This window comes from Chroicocephalus ridibundus, chromosome 15 (genome assembly GCF_963924245.1).
Source record: "Chroicocephalus ridibundus chromosome 15, bChrRid1.1, whole genome shotgun sequence".
NCBI classification, from domain to species: domain Eukaryota; kingdom Metazoa; phylum Chordata; class Aves; order Charadriiformes; family Laridae; genus Chroicocephalus; species Chroicocephalus ridibundus.
In genome coordinates, this window is record NC_086298.1 from 11946690 (window position 1) to 11965320 (window position 18631).

The following is an 18631-nucleotide window of genomic DNA, read 5'->3' on the forward strand; positions in this document are numbered from 1 at the left end:
CTCTATGCGCATGTGCTATTTCAGGGCAAAAGTGGAAAAACATCTCTGCTTTTGAGCAGAATAAGTGATTAAAAAATTGCTTATAGTATCCTTTTTTTTATTCTGTAGCAGCTTCACAGGTCAAACTCCCCATCTGTCCCCAGGTTAGGCCCTTAACAGCAGGCAGGAATGTTTGCAAGAAAACATGTGTATGCAGCTCTGGCTAGGAGATTCTCTAAAGCCTTCAGGTTTCCCCTCGTGTGCTGGGCTGATGGGTTAGAACCAACCTGCTGGTGTGACCCCATCTCCTGCGACTGCGTGGTCCTGGGGGAATGACCTGCTGCAAGGACAAGTGACTCTGCTCTTATCTTATTTTCACCGAAAACATTTTCTCGTGAAGTCTAGGGCGGGAAGCAACTGGATTCAGCAATTATTTTTTTTTCCCCCAATACAACCCGTACCCAACTGGAGCCTAATTCTTCCCTGTCCTTATACTTCCTTTTAGCCCTTCCCTAACTACTGCCAACACAACGTGAAGGGGTTTGCCTTCTCTAGGATTCCACTCCATGGAGGTTAATACAACCTGAGGATAAGCTCCAGCGTAATGCTGTGCTAGCTGGGAGCACGCCTCTGCTTCCTGCAGGTGTCCTGTGCCTCTGTCTTCATTAGGAAGAGAAAGATGCATCCCGTGTCCAAATTTAAATCCACCCTTGATCATAGTATTTCTGGGCTGCTGCTCTCAGTGCCTGAAGGCTGTCTAGAAGACACAGAGGCACCCCTCTCATTCTGATAGATGCCTGGGGTTATTGCTTTGCATGTCCCTCATTTGCTAAACAAAACAGCCCAAAGACCAGGATTTTCTTTCCCTGGCAATAAAGGGAAGAAGGTGTGAAGAGGACTGGGAAGTGCAGGATATGGGGCGGGCTTGGAGAGAAGCAGAAACAATCAGCTCTTTCTTCAGCCACAAAGATTAGTTGAGATTTTGCTTTTTGTTATCTGTTTCCTTGATTGACTGGCCAGAATGTTTTTTTGATGCAAGGGGCGATGGTGGGAAAGGGGTTGTTTTCAGAGTGGTCAGAACTGGGGAGGATTTGCATGTTTGGAGAGCAAGGCCAGGTGTGTTTGGAGTTGGTGCCAGCCACGGCCTGATCCTGACAGGTGCTGAGCATCTTTGGGTACCTGTTGTGTGGATTCAGTGGCTCCAAGGATGAGGGCAGCCCTTTGGCCGCTCCATGCAGCCAGGCTGCCCATGGCTGGTGCCGTGTTGGCAGTGGAAGGCTCTCCCTCGGCCTGGTGTGGTGAGGTTTGGATAATGCCAGGTCTGCTTCCTTCCCTGCTCCTTCCCCTGCATTTCCAGAGCTTCAGGGGGTGCAGATGAGAGCCCAGGGAACTGTGCAGCGTGCTGCTGTCTGCTCTGGAGCAGAGCCAAGCTGGGTCCTTCCATCCTCTTCCTCAAGAGATAGCTGTCCCTCATCGGGGATCGCAGGGAACATGGGGCTGTGGGGCTCTGCATGGATTTTCCTTGGGCTGCTGACATCACAGTCCTGAAGGAAGGACAGTGCTCAAGCAGCGTTACCCCTTGGTCTGAAAGCGGCACCTTGTTACTCTAGGGGAAGAAACTAGTGCCTCAGGGGAAAACTCTGCAAGTAAATTCCCTCTCCTCTTCCTCCCTTCTCAGGTCACCTCCTGAGTCTGGCCATGCTGTCTCGTTGGCGCCTTTGCCAGCTGGCCTCCATCCACAGCCTGTGTTTCTGGAGATATGCTCCCAGCGCCTGTGGGAGCGGGTCAGCCTGGCCCCCCCGCGCTGCTTTGGCCACAGACATGTTTTCCCGAGCGCGGCTCTGCAGCAGCACACTGCCTAAGGACATCCCAGTGTGTTTCTCTACTCGCTACCCATCCAGCTAAAGCAGTCCTTGTATCTCCCGGGGATGTGCTCACCGGGCTCCTTGCAAATGTAAGGGTAAGGCTGACACTGTCTCCTCTGGTGTAACTGCTCTTCCGTAGTCTCTGGGCTCACCCCAATAGGGGTGAAAGCCGCTGCCTGGCCTAGAGTCCTGGGGAAACCAAAGACAGGCCTGGGGTGATCTGTGCTTTGTCAGGAGGGAGGAGCAGGCTGGAGGAGCGCAGCCTTAGGGCAGAAGACCCCAGCCGCCCGTTGAGGGTTATACCTCCTCCATCCCATGGAAATCCAAGATAGGAATGGAAATCTAATGGATACAGCAGCCCTTGTTCAGCAGGCTCAGGAGAACCAGCTGTCTGATTTGTTTTTATGAGTGGTTTTACAGGCAGTCTTGCCACGGTGCCGATCAGTGTGTGCCAGCACTTCCCTCCAGAATGGCCAAAATTGGGGCACTTCAGATGAGTCAGACACACCTGCCATCCCCAGGACGCAGATTGGGAAGTCTGTGCTGGTGTGCCCATGTGTTTTGGGGCTGGAGGGTATTCGCTGCCAAGCAGCTTAGATGCTGACATGCTCTTTAAATATTTCTGTTCACAGATATGTGGAGGACGAGGGGGGTAACAATCACAGTTTGCATTTTTGGCAGCAGTTTTAATAATCTGAAATGACTTTGAGTAAGGCTTGTACATGCGTGAGCGTGTTCACATGTGTGCGTGAACCTGGTGTCACGGTCAGGACCTGGGGACCAGTTCCCTAAGGCCAGTTCTGTCACGGGTTATGCACCTCCCCTGGAGTCCCTGCCCTGACTGGGTTCTGGCATGAACCAGGAAAGGACAGCAGAGTTTTAATGGGGGGTCTGGTAACACCATATCATCTGATGTGGTTGTACCTGCACAGCCCTCTTGCTCCTGTGTGGGGCTCTGCACTAGCCTGTCCCTGAAGATGAATGTCCCCCGATCCCGGGCTTTGAGCGTTGTTCACAGCTGTTCTGTAGCCAACAGGCCCCAGCTCCCCAAACTTTTCTTCTCTCACTTCAAAGTTTGGCACCCATGTTCCTGATGGGAGCCCCGTTCTGCACGTGAACTCCCATTTTGTTTTCCACTTGTGTGTGTTGGAACCCCAACATAGGAACTAACTTTATTGGGGCTACACTGTTGTTTCTTTCCCTTCTCCTTTTCCCCTCCATCCCCACTGCCTGTGTCTCCAGAGACAAGTATGAGCCTTTCTTGAAATGGATGTTTTTAACATGAAATACACTGTGTTAGCCCGGTTACTGAGAGGGAACAGATTTATCGGATAAATCCCAGCAGGCCTGTACATGTTGTCACTGTCTGGTATAGTGCAATAAAAATATACATTAGAATAAGTATAAATACATATTTACAGTGTACAAGTAAAGCCAGGAGTACAGACTCTGTTTTGAGCTTCCAGAATGCATATTAATGACTAACAACTGAGGCACAGCATAAAAGAGGGGCAGGTACATTTTAGGTCTTAGGAGAATAACTTTGGATTTACAGCAGTGTAACTGAGGGCAGGACAGAGCTCTTCTCCCCTTGCAGTAAATGAATTCTCCACTTGGACCGTTTCCTCTTTGCCTGCGATGGCAGCCTTCCTTCATAAGCATTTGGATAGTGCCACAGCCCGTTCTCCAGGCTACTGCCCACTGGTGTCACTGGCCAAGGCCACGTGTTCAGGGATGTAGCTATGGAGTGGGCTGTTTTCTGCTGCCATGCCCCACTTAACTGAAAGCCCTTATCTTTTTAATGCTATAATACTACTCTGTCCTTCCTCTCAAGAACTCCAGGGACTCTACAAACCTGAGTGAATGATTTCACATCCCCAGGAGGGGTGGAGAAATAAAAGCCCAGCGCAGTGATTTGCCAGAGGTTACACAGTGAGAACGTAGCAGAGCTTGGAGGGGAACTGGCTCTTCACTTGTTCCAGTGCTTTGCTTCAACCCCTAGACCTGGAAGAAGGAGGAAATACCACTGCTCTGTTTGTACAATATTTGTAAGGTACTCGCACACTATGCCAATGTGTACAGGCTCGGTCGCTTCCTCCTTTAAGAGAGTGGCTGGAAAGCAGAACTCTGGCCCTTGACATTGATATCCAAGGGCCATTCCTGACCATACAGTGACACAGGATTGCCCAGCACAGTTCTAAGTCAGTATGTCCAGCATGCAGTGAAATATTGTGGGACATACCAACTTGGATTCCAAGAGCAGCTGGTCTCTCTGGCTTGCTACTGAGGCATGGGCTTTACTAGCTTATGCCTAGTGCTGTGGCGTGGCTCTTCCTGGAGCTTGCTTGGTTGCCACTAACCCAGGGATCTCTGCAGCACGGTGCATATGAGGAATACATTTAGAGACCCCTGTTATCAGTTAGGGATAGGAGCTGTTTTTTCAGTGTTTTTCTCCCACTCCAAGCTAAAAATACAGCACAGTTAACTTGTCATTTGATCACAGTAAATGCTCTGCTGAAAGAAAATTACTTTGGGTGCCTGTTGCCAGAACTTATGACCTGGACAAGTCTCTGCAGAAGCGCTGTCCAGGTTGAACACAACTCACTGAATACAATTTATTTGCATGCTCTAGTCTTATCTTCCTAACCATCAAAGCAGAACGTGGTTACGGCACTAGCTTCGCACAGATTGCTGCTGCCGCTAGCCCAGGAGTTCCCACCTCACTGCTGGTCAGTCTGATAAACCGGAGTCTGCACATGGTGTAAATCCAGAGCAATAGTGACCTTGGAGGAATTCCTCTGGATTTGCACTTGAGCAGCTGCTGTCAGATCTGGGCTGGTACTTGTTGTAATTGAAGAGTAAGAGTTCCCACAGGTTTCTTTGTCACCTACTGGGATGTGCAAGGCTCTGGGGTGCCAGAACACTAAAGTCAATGATGTGACTTTGCCAGTCCTCAGAAGATAGGACACTAGAGGGGCTTTATGAGGTGGGCAGCCCCATGGTGGATGGAGATGCTGGGGAGAGGCTTCTTCCCTGGAGCATGCACTGGCAGTGTGGGGGTCCTGCAAAGACCTGGAGCCATCCCTCACTTGAGACTGTGTTGGGTCTCTCTGTGCCTCCGTAGATCCACCTTGCGCTGGAAGCCCTTGGCACAGAGCTCACAGCTGAAGGGCTTGAAGCCGGTGTGCTTGCGGCTGTGGGTGATGAGGTTGGAGCTCTGGCTGAAGGCTTTGCCGCATACCTGGCATTTGTGGGGCTTCTCCCCTGCAGGGCAGAGAAAATGGTAAGAAACACTTTAACAGACCAGGGAAGGGAGGTAGAAATGCCCTTTGGCAGACTCAGACCTGACTGGCATCAGCGTGCTGCCGGTCCAGCTGTCCTGTTAATGCATCTGCGGTATGAGGGTGAGAAGAACCAGACTCAGTCCTCTCCAGCTGCGTGACCTATGCCCTGTCTGCATGCAGGGCTGGGTACTGCCATGACACGCACCGGAGGCTGGTCGATAACCACCTCTTTGTTGCACAGAGGAGGACGTGCTGTCTTATCCCTAGTCCAATATGTCTGTGTCTGGGGACTGTGTGTGCATCAACATGATGGACTCTAATTTGCATTTTTGTATTGGGAATATTTTGTTTCTTACCAGTGTGGATGTAAGTGTGTTTCTTCATATCTGACTTCTGGTGGAACCGCTTGCCACAGTATTGGCAGGGATAGGGCCGTGTGTCTGAATGGATCAGGAGATGAGTGGAGAGGGTGGAGGAACGCTTGAATGTCTTCCCACACATCTTGCACTCAAAACTTCTTTCCTGTTAGGGGAAGAAAATCATGGGATGTCTGTGGCTGCAAGACATATGACAGAGCTTGAAGAGTGTTGAGAATAGTAGATTTGATAAGCAAATCTCCTCAGCTCATGGACTGGTATGCTAGGTGCAGTACAAAGAGAATGTGGGGAGGGTTACTTATGGAAATGGGTTACATCTTGTGATCTAAACTCCTGGGCCCTTTACGAGGAGGCGAGGCACAGAAGAACCAGTAGCAAGATCCTCCCCTCCTACCCAAGGAATTCTCAAGGGCAGTCTGAGACTTGAGACCAAGATCTAGGAGCTCAGAAGACCATATCATTGTTACTGGGTGCTACAGGAAAACCATCACGTTTGTAACCTAGAAACTGTCACTTCCCTTGTAATGGAGTAAGCAACAGCTAAGGTCCAAGCACTGGAGAGCTGGTTCTCTGGAAACATGCCACCCACCTGGGAGTGAATATTGGTGTGCTGCTCCAGGCTTACAGCGTGTCCAAAGGTTTTGCCACATACTTCACAAGCAAAGGGCCGGGTCCCACTGTGAGACCTTCGGACGTGGACCTCCAGCCCATGGGGAGTGGAGAATACCTGCAAAACAAAATACCAGTGATTTTTTTGACATGAGGCAGCTGTGTCTCCACCTCGGTTTTCAATTCCTTCTTTTTATTTGATTCTTCCCTTTCATTGGTCATGTGAACTGCATCATTCCTAGCGCCCTTGTCCCCAGTCAGGAGAACAAACAGGTAGACATTTCGAGCTGCACGCATTGCACTTTGTCACGACCCAGTGAAACACTGACATGTGCAATGAAAATCACTCCAGGCCTTCCCCATCCCTGAGGTTCTTGTCTGACACACACCTTGTTGCACTTCACACAGTGGTAGGTCTCCATGTCCGAGGAGTAATGCATGCTGTAATCCAGAGGGGGCTCAGTGCTTGGCAGGAGGTGGCTTCCGTACAGGCTAACTGGATGCTCCAAGAGGGCTGACTGCATGGTGGAAGACATCTGCCGGTAGCTGTATGGCAAAGGGAAAGCATCCCAAGAAAAGCCGGTTTTGTAGAAGGTAGGGGTGCTTGTTGTGTTAGTGCAGTCTTTGATCTGCAGACCTGGGATGGCCATCTCTGAGTGTGCAAAGAAGAGGGAGAAGTGAGTGTCATGCCATTGCCTGCAGGTCGGCCCCAGTAAAAAAGCTCCCCAGGTACCATTCCCCCATTAAATGTCCTGCCTGACCTTAGGAGTTGCAGTTGTTAACTCCTCCTCTGATCCCCATACAAAGTTCCTATTATGACTTTGATTTCAGTCTGAGGAAATTTTAGGGGAGAGGGGATGCTAAGAGAATGTTAACCACCCTACTAGCCCTCCTTCATGTGGTGTTTGAACAAGTATCATGGGCCACCCGCCTTGACTCATGGAGCACGGAATTGCATTAGTCCTTGAGATCTGGAGGCTCACTCGTTGGGAATCATAGGATCATCCTCCTGGAAGATGCTGATCTAGACCAGAATTGTAAAGGGAAATACAGAAGGCTCTTGATGAGCTCTGCCTGGGACAAGTTTGACCACTGATGTCAAAATAAGAGCTGCCATTTACTGAAAATCTGAACCCAGTTGTAGGGGCTCCATAAGCCAGCCCAGCCCTGATGTCTTTTGCAATTGTGGATTTGGATAGCAGACCTTGAGCTGAAGGGCCTGGCAGCATCCTGCTCAAGTACTGGACAGGGACGCTTTCTTCTTTCAGTTGAGATGGGTCCTTTTCTTGTTTTGGAACCACGCATTCTAGGTCCTGTTTCGTGATGTCCTCCGGTTTCTTGTCTCCTATGGCTGTAATGACACAGTAGAGTCACAGTTAGTTTATTCTGGATGTTAAGAGAAGAGTCTATTGAGATGGGTTTGCACTTATGTATGAACTCATGCTTGGATATATGAGCCCGTGCTCAATTGCCTGAAGGAGTGCAGAGTGGCGCAATCAGCACGGCAATCAAGGTCTGTCCATTGCTGACAAAGGGAAATTCCAAGCAGGATGGGACAGACAAGGTAGAAGGGGGCAGGAAGAAATGATGGGACACTTGATACCATATATAGTTAGCTAAAATTAACCCTAGAAGGCCATATGTCTGTAAGAATTATTTCCCTATTTAAACCCATTTTAATTTGTGTGCGTAACTAACAATCACTAACTTATTAACCTCCCCACCCCTCTCCTAAGAGAGTTCAGTATTGTTAACCTGAATTTATGGACAGCCAAGTAGGGAAGCAGAGAGGGGAGGTAACTTCTTATGCAGTTGAAAAGGTGACCACAAAGCCTCGTCTCCTCCTGCCCACACTCCCATTTCTCCATGTTTGTCCCAGCCCTTAAAGAGACCAGCCAGCACTTATTTTAAGTAGACTTTATAGTAAGAATTTAAAATGGACAGAGGTTCAATACATGTGCCTCCTTTCTGCTGGAGATGGGACTGAGCTGCTGAAGGACAGTATTCATCTGTCGTCCAAACCTTCTTGTGCGCCAGAGAGATGCAACAAATGGCCAAAGGAAGATGGCAGGAATTTAAATGAAAATGTCCCCTTCCTTCTTTTTTATCAAACTTATCATAGGGCTGGACTCCAGTTTGATAGCCAAGGCTAGAACAAAGGGTAAGTTGATCCTAGATTTGAATAAAGAAAATTTGAATGGTGCCTGAAGGAAGAAGATAATTGCCCCGGCCCCGCTGCTGCATGAATGGCTGTAGGAGAGCAAGAACAGGAGCTGAGGGAGGACAGCAAGCACAGAGAAGCAGTGTTGGTTTGTGTCAATATAGAACGTAGCAGCCAGCCCTTCACCTGTGAGTGTGGAGGACTCCTTTCACAGTCAGTGTTAGGGTATCACTAGTATCTTCTCACTCTAGCTGTAACCTTCTTCCCTCGCACTGGGAGGAGATGGTAACACACTGAGGTAGGGAAGATGTAGGTCCAGAGAGAATGTGGACAGTGAACTTCACAACTGGACAGTAAACATGGAGATTGCGGGGGGGGAGAGCTGTGAGTGTGTAGAAGGCTGACAACCAAATGCAAGCTCTTTTCCCAACTGTCAGTTGCCTGAAGTTGCCCAAAAGCGACCAACTCCACACAGCAATCTTATATCTCAAATCTGCCCAGCAAGGAAACAAAAGGAGGATCTAAATTTGGTTTCAGTGAGAGTGTAGATTTGGCCTAGAGAAAGAGCGCACACAGTAGGGGATCAGTTTGTCCTCAGACTGACAACCCTGTGGGGAAGGCCGTAGTTGGTCTTAGCTCACTCATCCTACTCCCTTAGCTTGCCTACTCAATTATTGGTTTGCCTTGGTGTATTCTTACAAGGCCAGTGGATGAATTGACTCACCAGTGAAGGGAGAGGTTATTGGATCCCACGTGAGTAATGGCAGGTCATCTTCCACAAAGCGGTGTTGATGATAGCTATGAGCCTTTTTGCTTTTCACCAAAAAGGAACGTGGCATTTTCCATTCACTGCCTGGGCAGAAACACAGAATAACGGCAGGTAAATCTCTGTGATTTATGGGGTAATTTCTCATTTGTTCCCGCAGTACATCAGCTCTGTATGCAACAGTGATGAGAATTAAAACCCTTCTACTGTGGAGACAGAGTTCATCTCAAAGGTCCCTCCACCCAGCTGACGGGCAGGGAATGCTTGCTTGAGTGTAGGTGCTTCATGGATCTCAACTCTGGGGAAAATACGTAGCTGTGGAGGGCGCTAAGCAAAATAACTTACTGCCAGATAGTCTCTGCCACTGAGTATAGAGATGGGAATGCAGTTTGAAGATGAGATTGCAGGTTACAGTACACCCCATAAGAATTCCACTTCATAACCTACCCCTAGGTTGAGGCAAAGGAATCCTGCTGTCTTCATATTGTAGGTGGAGAAATAGAGGCATGCTTAAATCGAGTGCTGTGTTACAGACCAAAACTCCTTCTGTGGCAACGATCCATCAGAACCCAGAATCTCTCTCTCGCAGCTCTCTGTCCTGGCTACAGGACATGGTGCATCTCCCACCTTACCCTCCCTGAGAGGACGCAGTGGGGACTGCAGGTTGGAGATCACCCCTTGGAGAAAGGGTCTGTCTTAGTGTTTGTACCACGCCTAGAAGAGCATAGTCCTAAGCCATGACATGGGCTCCTCTCTGAAACTGCTACACAAATCATAATTATAGAAATAACACCAATAATAGGAGGGATGCAGTGGAAAATCCCTGTAGCCATGATGTGTGGTGGGTTTCCTTCTTGTTGGCCATGGCTTGGTATTTTGTGTTCTGGCTTACAAACAGTCGAGCAGAGGCAGAGCAGAAGTGCTGGGTTACCTTTTGGATCCGTCTCAAATATCACAGACCGTTGAAATGACGGGTTAGGAACAAACATAAAATGATGAAATTTAATCACACCAAATTCTCTTGCAATGCATCTGTTATCTTTACTACCCAGAAGCCAGCCCGCCCTGTGCCCACTCCCCATGGCTAGTAACTGTCCTCATGTAGGCAGTATGACAACAGGCTCCATGCTGTCTACAGCAATATCAGCTGGCGCCTTATTTGCATATGTGTTTGCATTTTCCCTTGTAATTGTTCAGGATAGTAGCACTAAAAACAAATCTTGCTATATTTCATATGAAAAGTCAGCAGTAAATCCTGGCTCTCTGTTGATGGGAAAGTGCGTTATTAAGCCCTTTTTTTTCCTGAGAGCAGTTGAAGTGTAGCCTCTTTATTTACTGAAAAACAACAAAGTTTGCTCCTGTAAAGTAGGAATGACCTGAAACGTCTGTGTAAGTCAGGACAGAGCAGTGTGGGCTCCTGGAATCCCAAACAGCCAGGGATGGAAAAGGACTGCTCCTTAAGGTCCAGAAGTGCCTGCAGCACCCCCTATGCTAAATGCAGTTACGTAGCCCACTGGTGCTTTGTTTAAAGGTCCGAGGGCCACATTTACAGTGGTGCCTGGGGCTGCAGGTACGTGTACGGTGGGATTCGCACAGCGAGGTGTGCTGTGGACAGGTGGATTGCCCACCCGCTCTTGCTCCTCAGCCCAGCTGCCTTTGGAAGTGCAGTTATAGCTGCTTTTCTTAATCTGATCCAGGATGCCCGCTGCCTCTTCCATGACTTCAGGAATAACTCTTGGTGTCTCTAGCCATTTTTTCTTTTGAAATGACTCACCTGTTTTTCTTCATCTTTTTCCAAGAAATTTGTGTGTAACTTGAGATGAGTAAGAGAAAACAGTGGCTAAGAGTAGATTTGTTAATTTAATTTTAGAAAGAGGACAAAACTGTACGGAGAATGAACCATAAGTATGCCCTTGAGGGAAGGGACGCTGAAGTACATTGCTGTAGTTACTCTTCTGTAACTCTCTAATGAGGTTCTTCCTAAGTATTGTAAAGTGTCTCTCTGCGTGGGAAAAGGCTGTGGGCACAGAAATACCTCCAGCTCGGTACGAACACGGGAGTGTTCTGCGATGGGCAGAATCCTTCTAGCAGTGTGCTCTGCTCAGCCCATGCACCTCACATCCTAGCAGAAGTGCTCAGCTCAGAGGGTCCCCCTGATCTTGGTCAGTCCCGGATGGAGTATCTGTGCGTGGAGCCGCACTCTGCAATATAGACATGCCCCAAGTTAAAGTCCTGCCAGAAGCTCTTTAGACATGGAATTTCCACTCATGTCAAAGGGATTTTCCCATGTGGTGGGGCAGGACTGTGCCCACAATGGAGGGTATTCATACCAGCAAGCTTTAGACATCTGATTTCTCTGCCTGAATTAACCAGTTAGTTTCCCTGGGCTTCTTCCACCGTGGAGGAAGAGGCTCCGTCAGCGGGTAACTCTGAATGCAGGGCAAAAGCCCGCACCCAGCAGTGCCTGCTGGAAGAGTCCCTCTGCCCACCGCCTAGAGAACCCCACGGCATTCGCCCGACAGCTTCCAAGGCCAGTTAGAGGACTGGAGATGGGTGGCATAAGCAATCTTGAAGTGTTTTATGGTAGTACCCACACACTAAGTACATGAACCCACCGCCTACAGCCCCTCTTTTCTGATGGCGGGTGAAAGTAGAGGCACGTGAATCAATGGGATTTTTCTGGATGTGTTTGCCTCAGCCTATGTAAAAGTCAAATTTGGTCCAGTATCTTGCCTGCTGATAAGAGCCTCTACCGAGCCCAACGATCTTTAAAGCACTACTGAACGTTACAAAAGGAAGTTACCTTCCCCCACCCCATTTTACAGAGAAAACAGGAACTGGGAGCCCAAAGCATAGTTAATTAACAACTGCATTGGACTGTCTTTGTGATTCACACAACCAGGTTCGAGGAAAGCTGGAAGCACAGATTGTGAGAGAGAAAATACTATCTCTCCTTAAAACTTAAGATTATCAATAGCGAGTGATCAGATGCTACTAATGGCTAACTATATTTCACAGGGAAAGTAGCGCTACAGACAACAGACTCCACTACGTCTTAAAGTCATTGAAGCTTCCGACAGAATTTAGCTTCAACCTTTTGCTAAAAATTAAAATTCATTTTTATGGCATCTGTTCTTGCCAGCACCTGTGGCAGTGGTTTCTACCTCGAGTGGCAAGTGCACAAGGGAGTTCATTGCTTGGGCAGGAGTGCCTATTCAAAATGCAAGTGTCGTGGCGCTTTTTGGATTCAATACTGAATATAAAATCAGTAGCCGGCTAGAATTGACATTCTTATTTGTTTGCCACTCATGTAGCTGCACAGTAATGTAGTAATCTGCCCTGAGGAAAAGACAGCCAAAAGGACCCAAGGGAAAAAAAAACCTGCTTTGCTATTTTGTGTACCTAACTTGAAGCACCCTGGAAGGGCTTCTTTTACCAGCCATAAATTCCCCCGTCAGATCTGAAAGCAGACCCAGCATTCGTGGGTTCCCCTCCTATGTTCAGACTCAAAGTTCCTTCATCCTCGGTGATGCTCCCTGGTGATTGTGCAATGTATCACACGTAAAACTGGAATGTAATACCGGAACACTGGAGATAGTGCAAGAACCAAATTAAAAGGGTTTTTGTTTTTACAGGGTGGTTTATGACTTTAGGATCCTAATTTCACTTGATCTTATGTTCCTCGTGAAGCCCCAACTCCCACTTCACTGCACGGCAGCCCACAGTACCCAAAAATACAGGATTGGGTCCTTTGATACAGTTTCGAAGAAAACTGTATTCTTGATGAACGCGATTATGGAGGTGTTCTCTCTGGTTCCTTCAGAGACGATTCAGAACACAAACCACCATAGTTAGGACAGGTGTTTGCAGGGTTGTGCCACGCTGAATCAAGAACCCAATTTTTCAGCGTAAGTTCCATTCTAAAACTGACTTTCATTTTCCTCTAAATTCAAGTAATCCTGTTTTCAAATTTAGAAGGTTAATTGAAGAGGTGAAACCCTTTTTCCCACTATACTCAGTGAAATACTTAATTTGAACTTAAAATTGATATATGTCTTCATATAAGTTGATGAGTGTCCAAAATGTTTCCTCCCCATTGCTTAATTTGTATTTAAATCTTAATATTGCTTTCCAGCAAAAGTGAAGCTTCCAAAAATAAAGAATAGTTTGTTTTTCAGAAAACCACATTTTTGAAGAAAAAAGAAAAGCACAAAACAGAACACAACCTTTAAGAGCCCAAATGAAACAAGAGGTTTTAATGGACTCCTGGCTCTTTAAATATAGAATCATATTCAAAATGAATTTCAGTTCTTTACAACAAAATTAATCGTGTCTTCACTAGTCCACCCTTGCAAATATAATGTACTTGGGGCAAGTAATTTGAATGCGGCTTTTTTAGTGGAAAAATGAGCAGAACATTTTTCATTCTTGCAGTAAAACTGGACAAATGGACATTATGGCAGGGATTTAAAATTATGGTGGAAATCTTGTCCAAGAAGTGGAAGGGAAATGCTTGTACATCTGTAGTATCTAGCAAAAATGTTTATAATTGCAGCGTTTCTTCTTTAGAAAGCTCATTTAGCTCCTAGTGATGTTGGGAATGCCACTGGCTTTAGCAAACTTTGCCTTAGGCTTCCATGGATAAATAGATTTATATAGTGCAATCTAACAAATTCCATGTCCCCTTAATATATACATGCACTTACTGTGTGAACTTGCAAATCATTTCTTTTCCTGCTAAATGTATTGAATCAATCTGGTGGTATATGAGAAGCGTCTATAAATAGCTAATTCCATATGCTAAAAATTGTTACGCTAATCAGCATATACTTAGAAAGGATGGGAAAATAATAAAATAAAAGATAGGTTTGAAGCAAAAACCCTGGACAGACTTCTCATCTAGCAAAATTGATCAATTTAAGTCGGCTGAGGTGTGCCGTTTTCTGAATTTAAAGGTCTGGCCCTGTAAAAGAGCAATTAAATGAAAATACAGTACCCCCTCTCCTCAGTGCTCAAGTACAAAGTCTACATCTGGAAACTGCTCCTGCTGCACGGAGCTTGCTGGGACGCAGGCATCCCAGACCATTGTCACATCTTTTATATTTTGTTCTACTATTACCATTTTCACATGTGAGAGTGAAGTAAGTATATGGTATATAAATGTAAAAGGTTTGACTCATTTGAATTAAGTGAATCATTATCATAAAGGAATCCCCAGGACAAGTGACTTACGCAGTGGAATGTTATGTATTTGCAACCACAAGCAAAGAAGAAGAGAAAGCTTAGAAAAACACATCAGAGAAATGAGAAAAACAATGAAATTAAAAGTGTTTAAAAGAATAAATCAATCACCTGTTTGGGGGACTTTGCTTTACTGGATTCGCCTGGAAATCTCCCCAGACAAACGAGTCGTCGTCTTCTCTCTGGACTCCTCTTCCACTTTTTCACTGAGTCGCAGTCTGCTGAAATAGATACTTCTCCTTTTTTCTCTCTGTTTTTTTGCCCCTGTTCCCCTCCCTGATTTTTCAATCAGATTATTTGTGTCAAAATCTGGCGGTGAAGAAACAGCCAATGGGGAAGCAGAGCCCAGAAAGTATTTGCTTATCAAAACTTTCCAGGACTTTGAAAACTTGAAGAGAATTCACGATGCCCAGCTCGAAACCCTAGGGGCAGCACCCTTCGCTTTCTGGGGCAGCTTCGCCTTCTGCAGGAATACTCCTCTGTCATATTGACAAAGAGCATGACACAGGGAAATAATGTACCAAGCCAGCATTTGTTATTTTGCCTTGTCTTTTTTTTTTTTAAAAAAAAAAGCTCTTAAGAAACCTGTATTTTTACACACATTCATCCACGCATCGTATCTTTCACAAACAGACACACCATCTGTCTCACATACACACACTCACACACTTCACTCTCATAAACAAAACCATCTAGCACATATGCACAAAATTATTTTATTCCAGAATGGATCTTTTATCTCTCCAATTTCCAAGGAAAAAGGAATAAATACTTGCACAGTAATAACTGAAAAAGATGTGTGTTAATCAGCCTTCATTTTCCTAGGCATATGTGTGTGCAATCCACACGTATTTTAGGCATTGCTCTATCTATATACAGCTGTATATAGGATATAAATATAGATTTAAGAAAGCTCATTAAGCAAGCTCATTAACAAGCATCCTTGCAAAAAGCTCTTCAAGAGCAATAATAAGAATTTGCACTTCTATCGCTTGCTTTCAAAAAAGGTTTGAAAATGGGTTTGCAAATGTGAAATAATTGAGTGCCAACCGCCCCCTGTAGCGGCAGGGTGGAAGGAGGGAGAATGAAGCCAAGTGACTTTTCTCAGATCACCCAGTTGTTGTGTAGCAGAGGTGGGAGCAGGAGCTGGAGAGCAGTGATTTTCTTTTGAGAATCCTTGGATGCGACATGGGGACAAACACGGAGAGCTGATCTCCCCAAATGGTAGGAGTGGGGAATAACTCCTTGATTTCACCTATTCTCTGATTTTCATAATCTTCCTGACTGTGCAAGTGCGCAGTGGCACGAGCTGTATGTGCCCTTGGTTATTCCCTCCTGCACTTAGAGCACACTCTGTGCATGGCTGGAAGTGGGAAGCAAAGGTGCCTTCCCAGGAGTGTATAATTTAAGATAAAAATAAGCATGCACCCAGCCCTCGAGTGCCAAGCACTGGGACACCGCCACCAAAGAAATGCATTTGTATCATGGGTTTTTTCTGCTCACTGTGAGCTTTCAAATGCATTTCACTCTTTTCTACAGTTGGTTGCACTAAACCAGGACTCGGTTTGGCCCCTTTTCCCACTGCGGCTCAGTGTAGGAAGAGCACCAGGAACGAATAACCTTCTTTGTGCCCTGCAACGGGGTGGGCGGTGGGTGACGCTGCCCTGATGGAACAAGTGTGATCCACAAAGCCTTCAGATTCATAGCGGAGGTATTTTGTATCTCGCCGTGGCACGTGGCGGTGCCAGGCGTGCTGGTCCCAGCGCTCTCTCCCTGGACAGCCACAAGTCACAGCTCTTGTGATCGCACCCTGTCATTGCCCCATGGCACCGGGCAGGCCACGGGTTTGATGCAACTTGGAGACAGAAGTGTAGATTTCACCCACATTGAGAAAGATTCAGATTTTGATCTTAACCCATCTGTCATTTACTGAACATAATTAATTCTTGTTGTTTACAGAAGCAAACAATCCCCTTTCCTTCTCCCTCCTCCCCTCCTTATTTATCTAGCTGGGTTTTGCATGAAAGAAACGTTCCCAAGGCATTGTGCTAGCAAGCTGATTTGCATCCTCTTAAACGCGGGCATTTGAAGGATTACTTTTCCCGCTACAAAAACAAGCATTGTAACAGAAAACCAAAATGTACATTGCAGCTTCAGGGTTTCATATGAAGACAGTTACAGGAATTAAACAAATCAGGAAAATGACAAGCTGCTGAAAGGACTGAGATGTTATTTTATGAAACATTGGAGCCAGCTTCTGCCAGCACCCCTGAGCACAGGCTTCCCATTGACATAGAGTGCAAATGGCTGCAGAATGTGGCTCTCAAACTAGAGACAGTAAAAAATAATAAGCCACACAAAAAACTATGAGAAACAAGTTATGCAAAAAATCTAATAGCATGTTCAAAACCTCACCAGCTTGCTGATTTGAGAGGTGCTACAAAGAGCACTGGGCACAGGCCTTTGTAGGAGGAGGACGACTGTATCTCCCTGTGTCAGTAACCTTTGCGTAGAGCAGCTGCAAATAAAACATCTGGATCACCTGTTCTGCTTCCCCAAGAAGAAGCCATCCTCTCGCAAAGCCCAGATGTAACTGCATACAAACTGATCCCTGAGATAATGGGCACAGATACTCTCTTTTATGAGTATCACTATTATTGCCACACCAGAATGCCTGAAGAGAGACGGGGACACTGCTGTGCCTGCTTCAGCTCTCACTCACCCCTTCTCCTTTTGTTTTATTTCAGGAGTTCCTATGGAGCAAGCAGTTGCAGGATGGGAGCACAGTCAGCTATTGCCTTGGCTTGCTGTGTTCTTACTCTTCCCTAGATTTCTGTTTCTGGCTTCTGTTAAACTTGTCACCTCTTCTCTCCATTGAAATCACCAGCAAAAGGTTTTACACAAGCTGAAAAAAACCCAGAGTGCTTGAGACACATTTTGGGCTAAAGGGACCTTTGAGCTGACCCCGTGTGGTCATTCTTATTTTATGCTCTTCCTGGTGATACAATTTTCCCTGTTCTATCTTCTCATTTCAGGGTCAGCAGAGAAGGGAAAGCCACAGAGGGCTTATCTGGGCTCATATAGGCTCGAACTGACCCTCACCCACACGGGCCATGGTGGATGTACAGCGAGTTCTGCTTCCCTCCGACGACAGTTTAATTTTGTGTATTGCTGCGAGTTCTTACCATGGCATATGCTCCAGTGCATCCTAAGTAAATAGATTATTAAATGTTTAACTCAGTAATAATAAACAGGTTAATTATAGCACATCATGTACATTCTAATGCAGTTGTCCTCCCTTTCTAATCTAGCAGCAAACCCCCCCTGTAGCATCCATGTTTTCTTTGTCAATTTGAATGTTACGGTAATTAAGTCACAGTAAAATAACACAACTAATTGCTTCCAGCTCTTTTCTGAAGCTCATCTTAATTTCCACTCTTTTCTGTGGCAGATTAAATAAACACGTCTTCTGCACAGCAGGAAAAAAATGCCATCACTCAGTCCAGACAGCACTAAATATTAATTGCCATGCACGATTAAAAACACGCTGGCTCCAAGCAACTCTATCTCATCCAGAAGCGGGATGACCCATTGCAGGTGGGGCGTGAAGGAACTATCTCAGCCTTGCAGGGATGAGAGCTGTGAAACACCACAACTAATGCTGCAGAACTTAAAAATCAACCGATATTTCTCAGATGGGGTACTAATCTGCTTTTATTTTCTTATACCTAGTTTCTACCTTGCAAATTTAACGTCCGTGATTCCTACTGGCATCTGAGGACAATTCATATGGACTGAAGAGTTCGATCAGCAGCTTTCAAACTGCCTCTCCTTGGAGAATGAAAAATGCCAAGACCCCGCCAGCCTGGGGACTAAGTTGAGTTGAAAACCTGTTGGTGTGGCAAAAAAACGAAGGCTGGAGAACCTGCCCTGAGGTCATTTTCATTCTTCTCTCCTGAACTCTGGATTTTCCACCAGGAAAAATAAACCTCATCTAGAAGGAAGGATGCAATGTTTTATGTCACATAGTTGTTGCACTCCAGCAAAAAAAGAAAATAATCCTTGTCCATGGCTTGCATGAAGCGTTATGGGGTCCAAAATGGGAATTATTAAACAAACTTTGCATATTCATCAAGCAGAAAGCAATCGACTTCTGGGTGCCTGCCCTGGAGTTTCCTTCCAGCACCTCTCCCCCGTTAACGTCACTCCACACGCACACAGCTGCTGCCGAGACCTTTTTTATTCCCTTTCACCACATTCACACGCTTTAAAAAACCGCTTTCAGGCAGGAGCCTGGAACCGGGTTCCCGGCCCAGCCCACGGCTGCCTCAGCAGGCCTGTCCCGACGG

At 46.3% G+C, this 18631-nt stretch overlaps 1 protein-coding gene and 1 long non-coding RNA gene across 3 annotated transcripts; one reads left to right on the plus strand and one right to left on the minus strand.

Moving 5' to 3' along the window:
* The first annotated feature begins 1667 nt into the window (after window positions 1–1667).
* Window positions 1668–18400, plus strand: LOC134523712 (uncharacterized). Of its 2 annotated transcripts, none has more exons than XR_010073385.1 (4): window positions 1668–1939; window positions 17318–17494; window positions 17734–17879; window positions 18015–18400. It is a non-coding gene; the product is annotated as an uncharacterized LOC134523712 (long non-coding RNA). The 2 variants fall into 2 exon arrangements; XR_010073384.1 differs by having other exon boundaries at window positions 1668–1933.
* GFI1B (growth factor independent 1B transcriptional repressor) lies at window positions 3155–14529 on the minus strand. The gene is made up of 7 exons (XM_063352998.1): window positions 14394–14529; window positions 9000–9128; window positions 7319–7465; window positions 6504–6766; window positions 6095–6232; window positions 5485–5650; window positions 3155–5108 (listed from the first exon to the last, which is right to left on the minus strand). The coding sequence occupies exons 2-7, from the start codon at window positions 9112–9114 to the stop codon at window positions 4930–4932; spliced, it is 1008 nt and encodes a 335-aa protein (XP_063209068.1). The 5' UTR covers window positions 9115–9128; window positions 14394–14529; the 3' UTR covers window positions 3155–4929.
* Window positions 18401–18631: the final 231 nt, after the last annotated feature.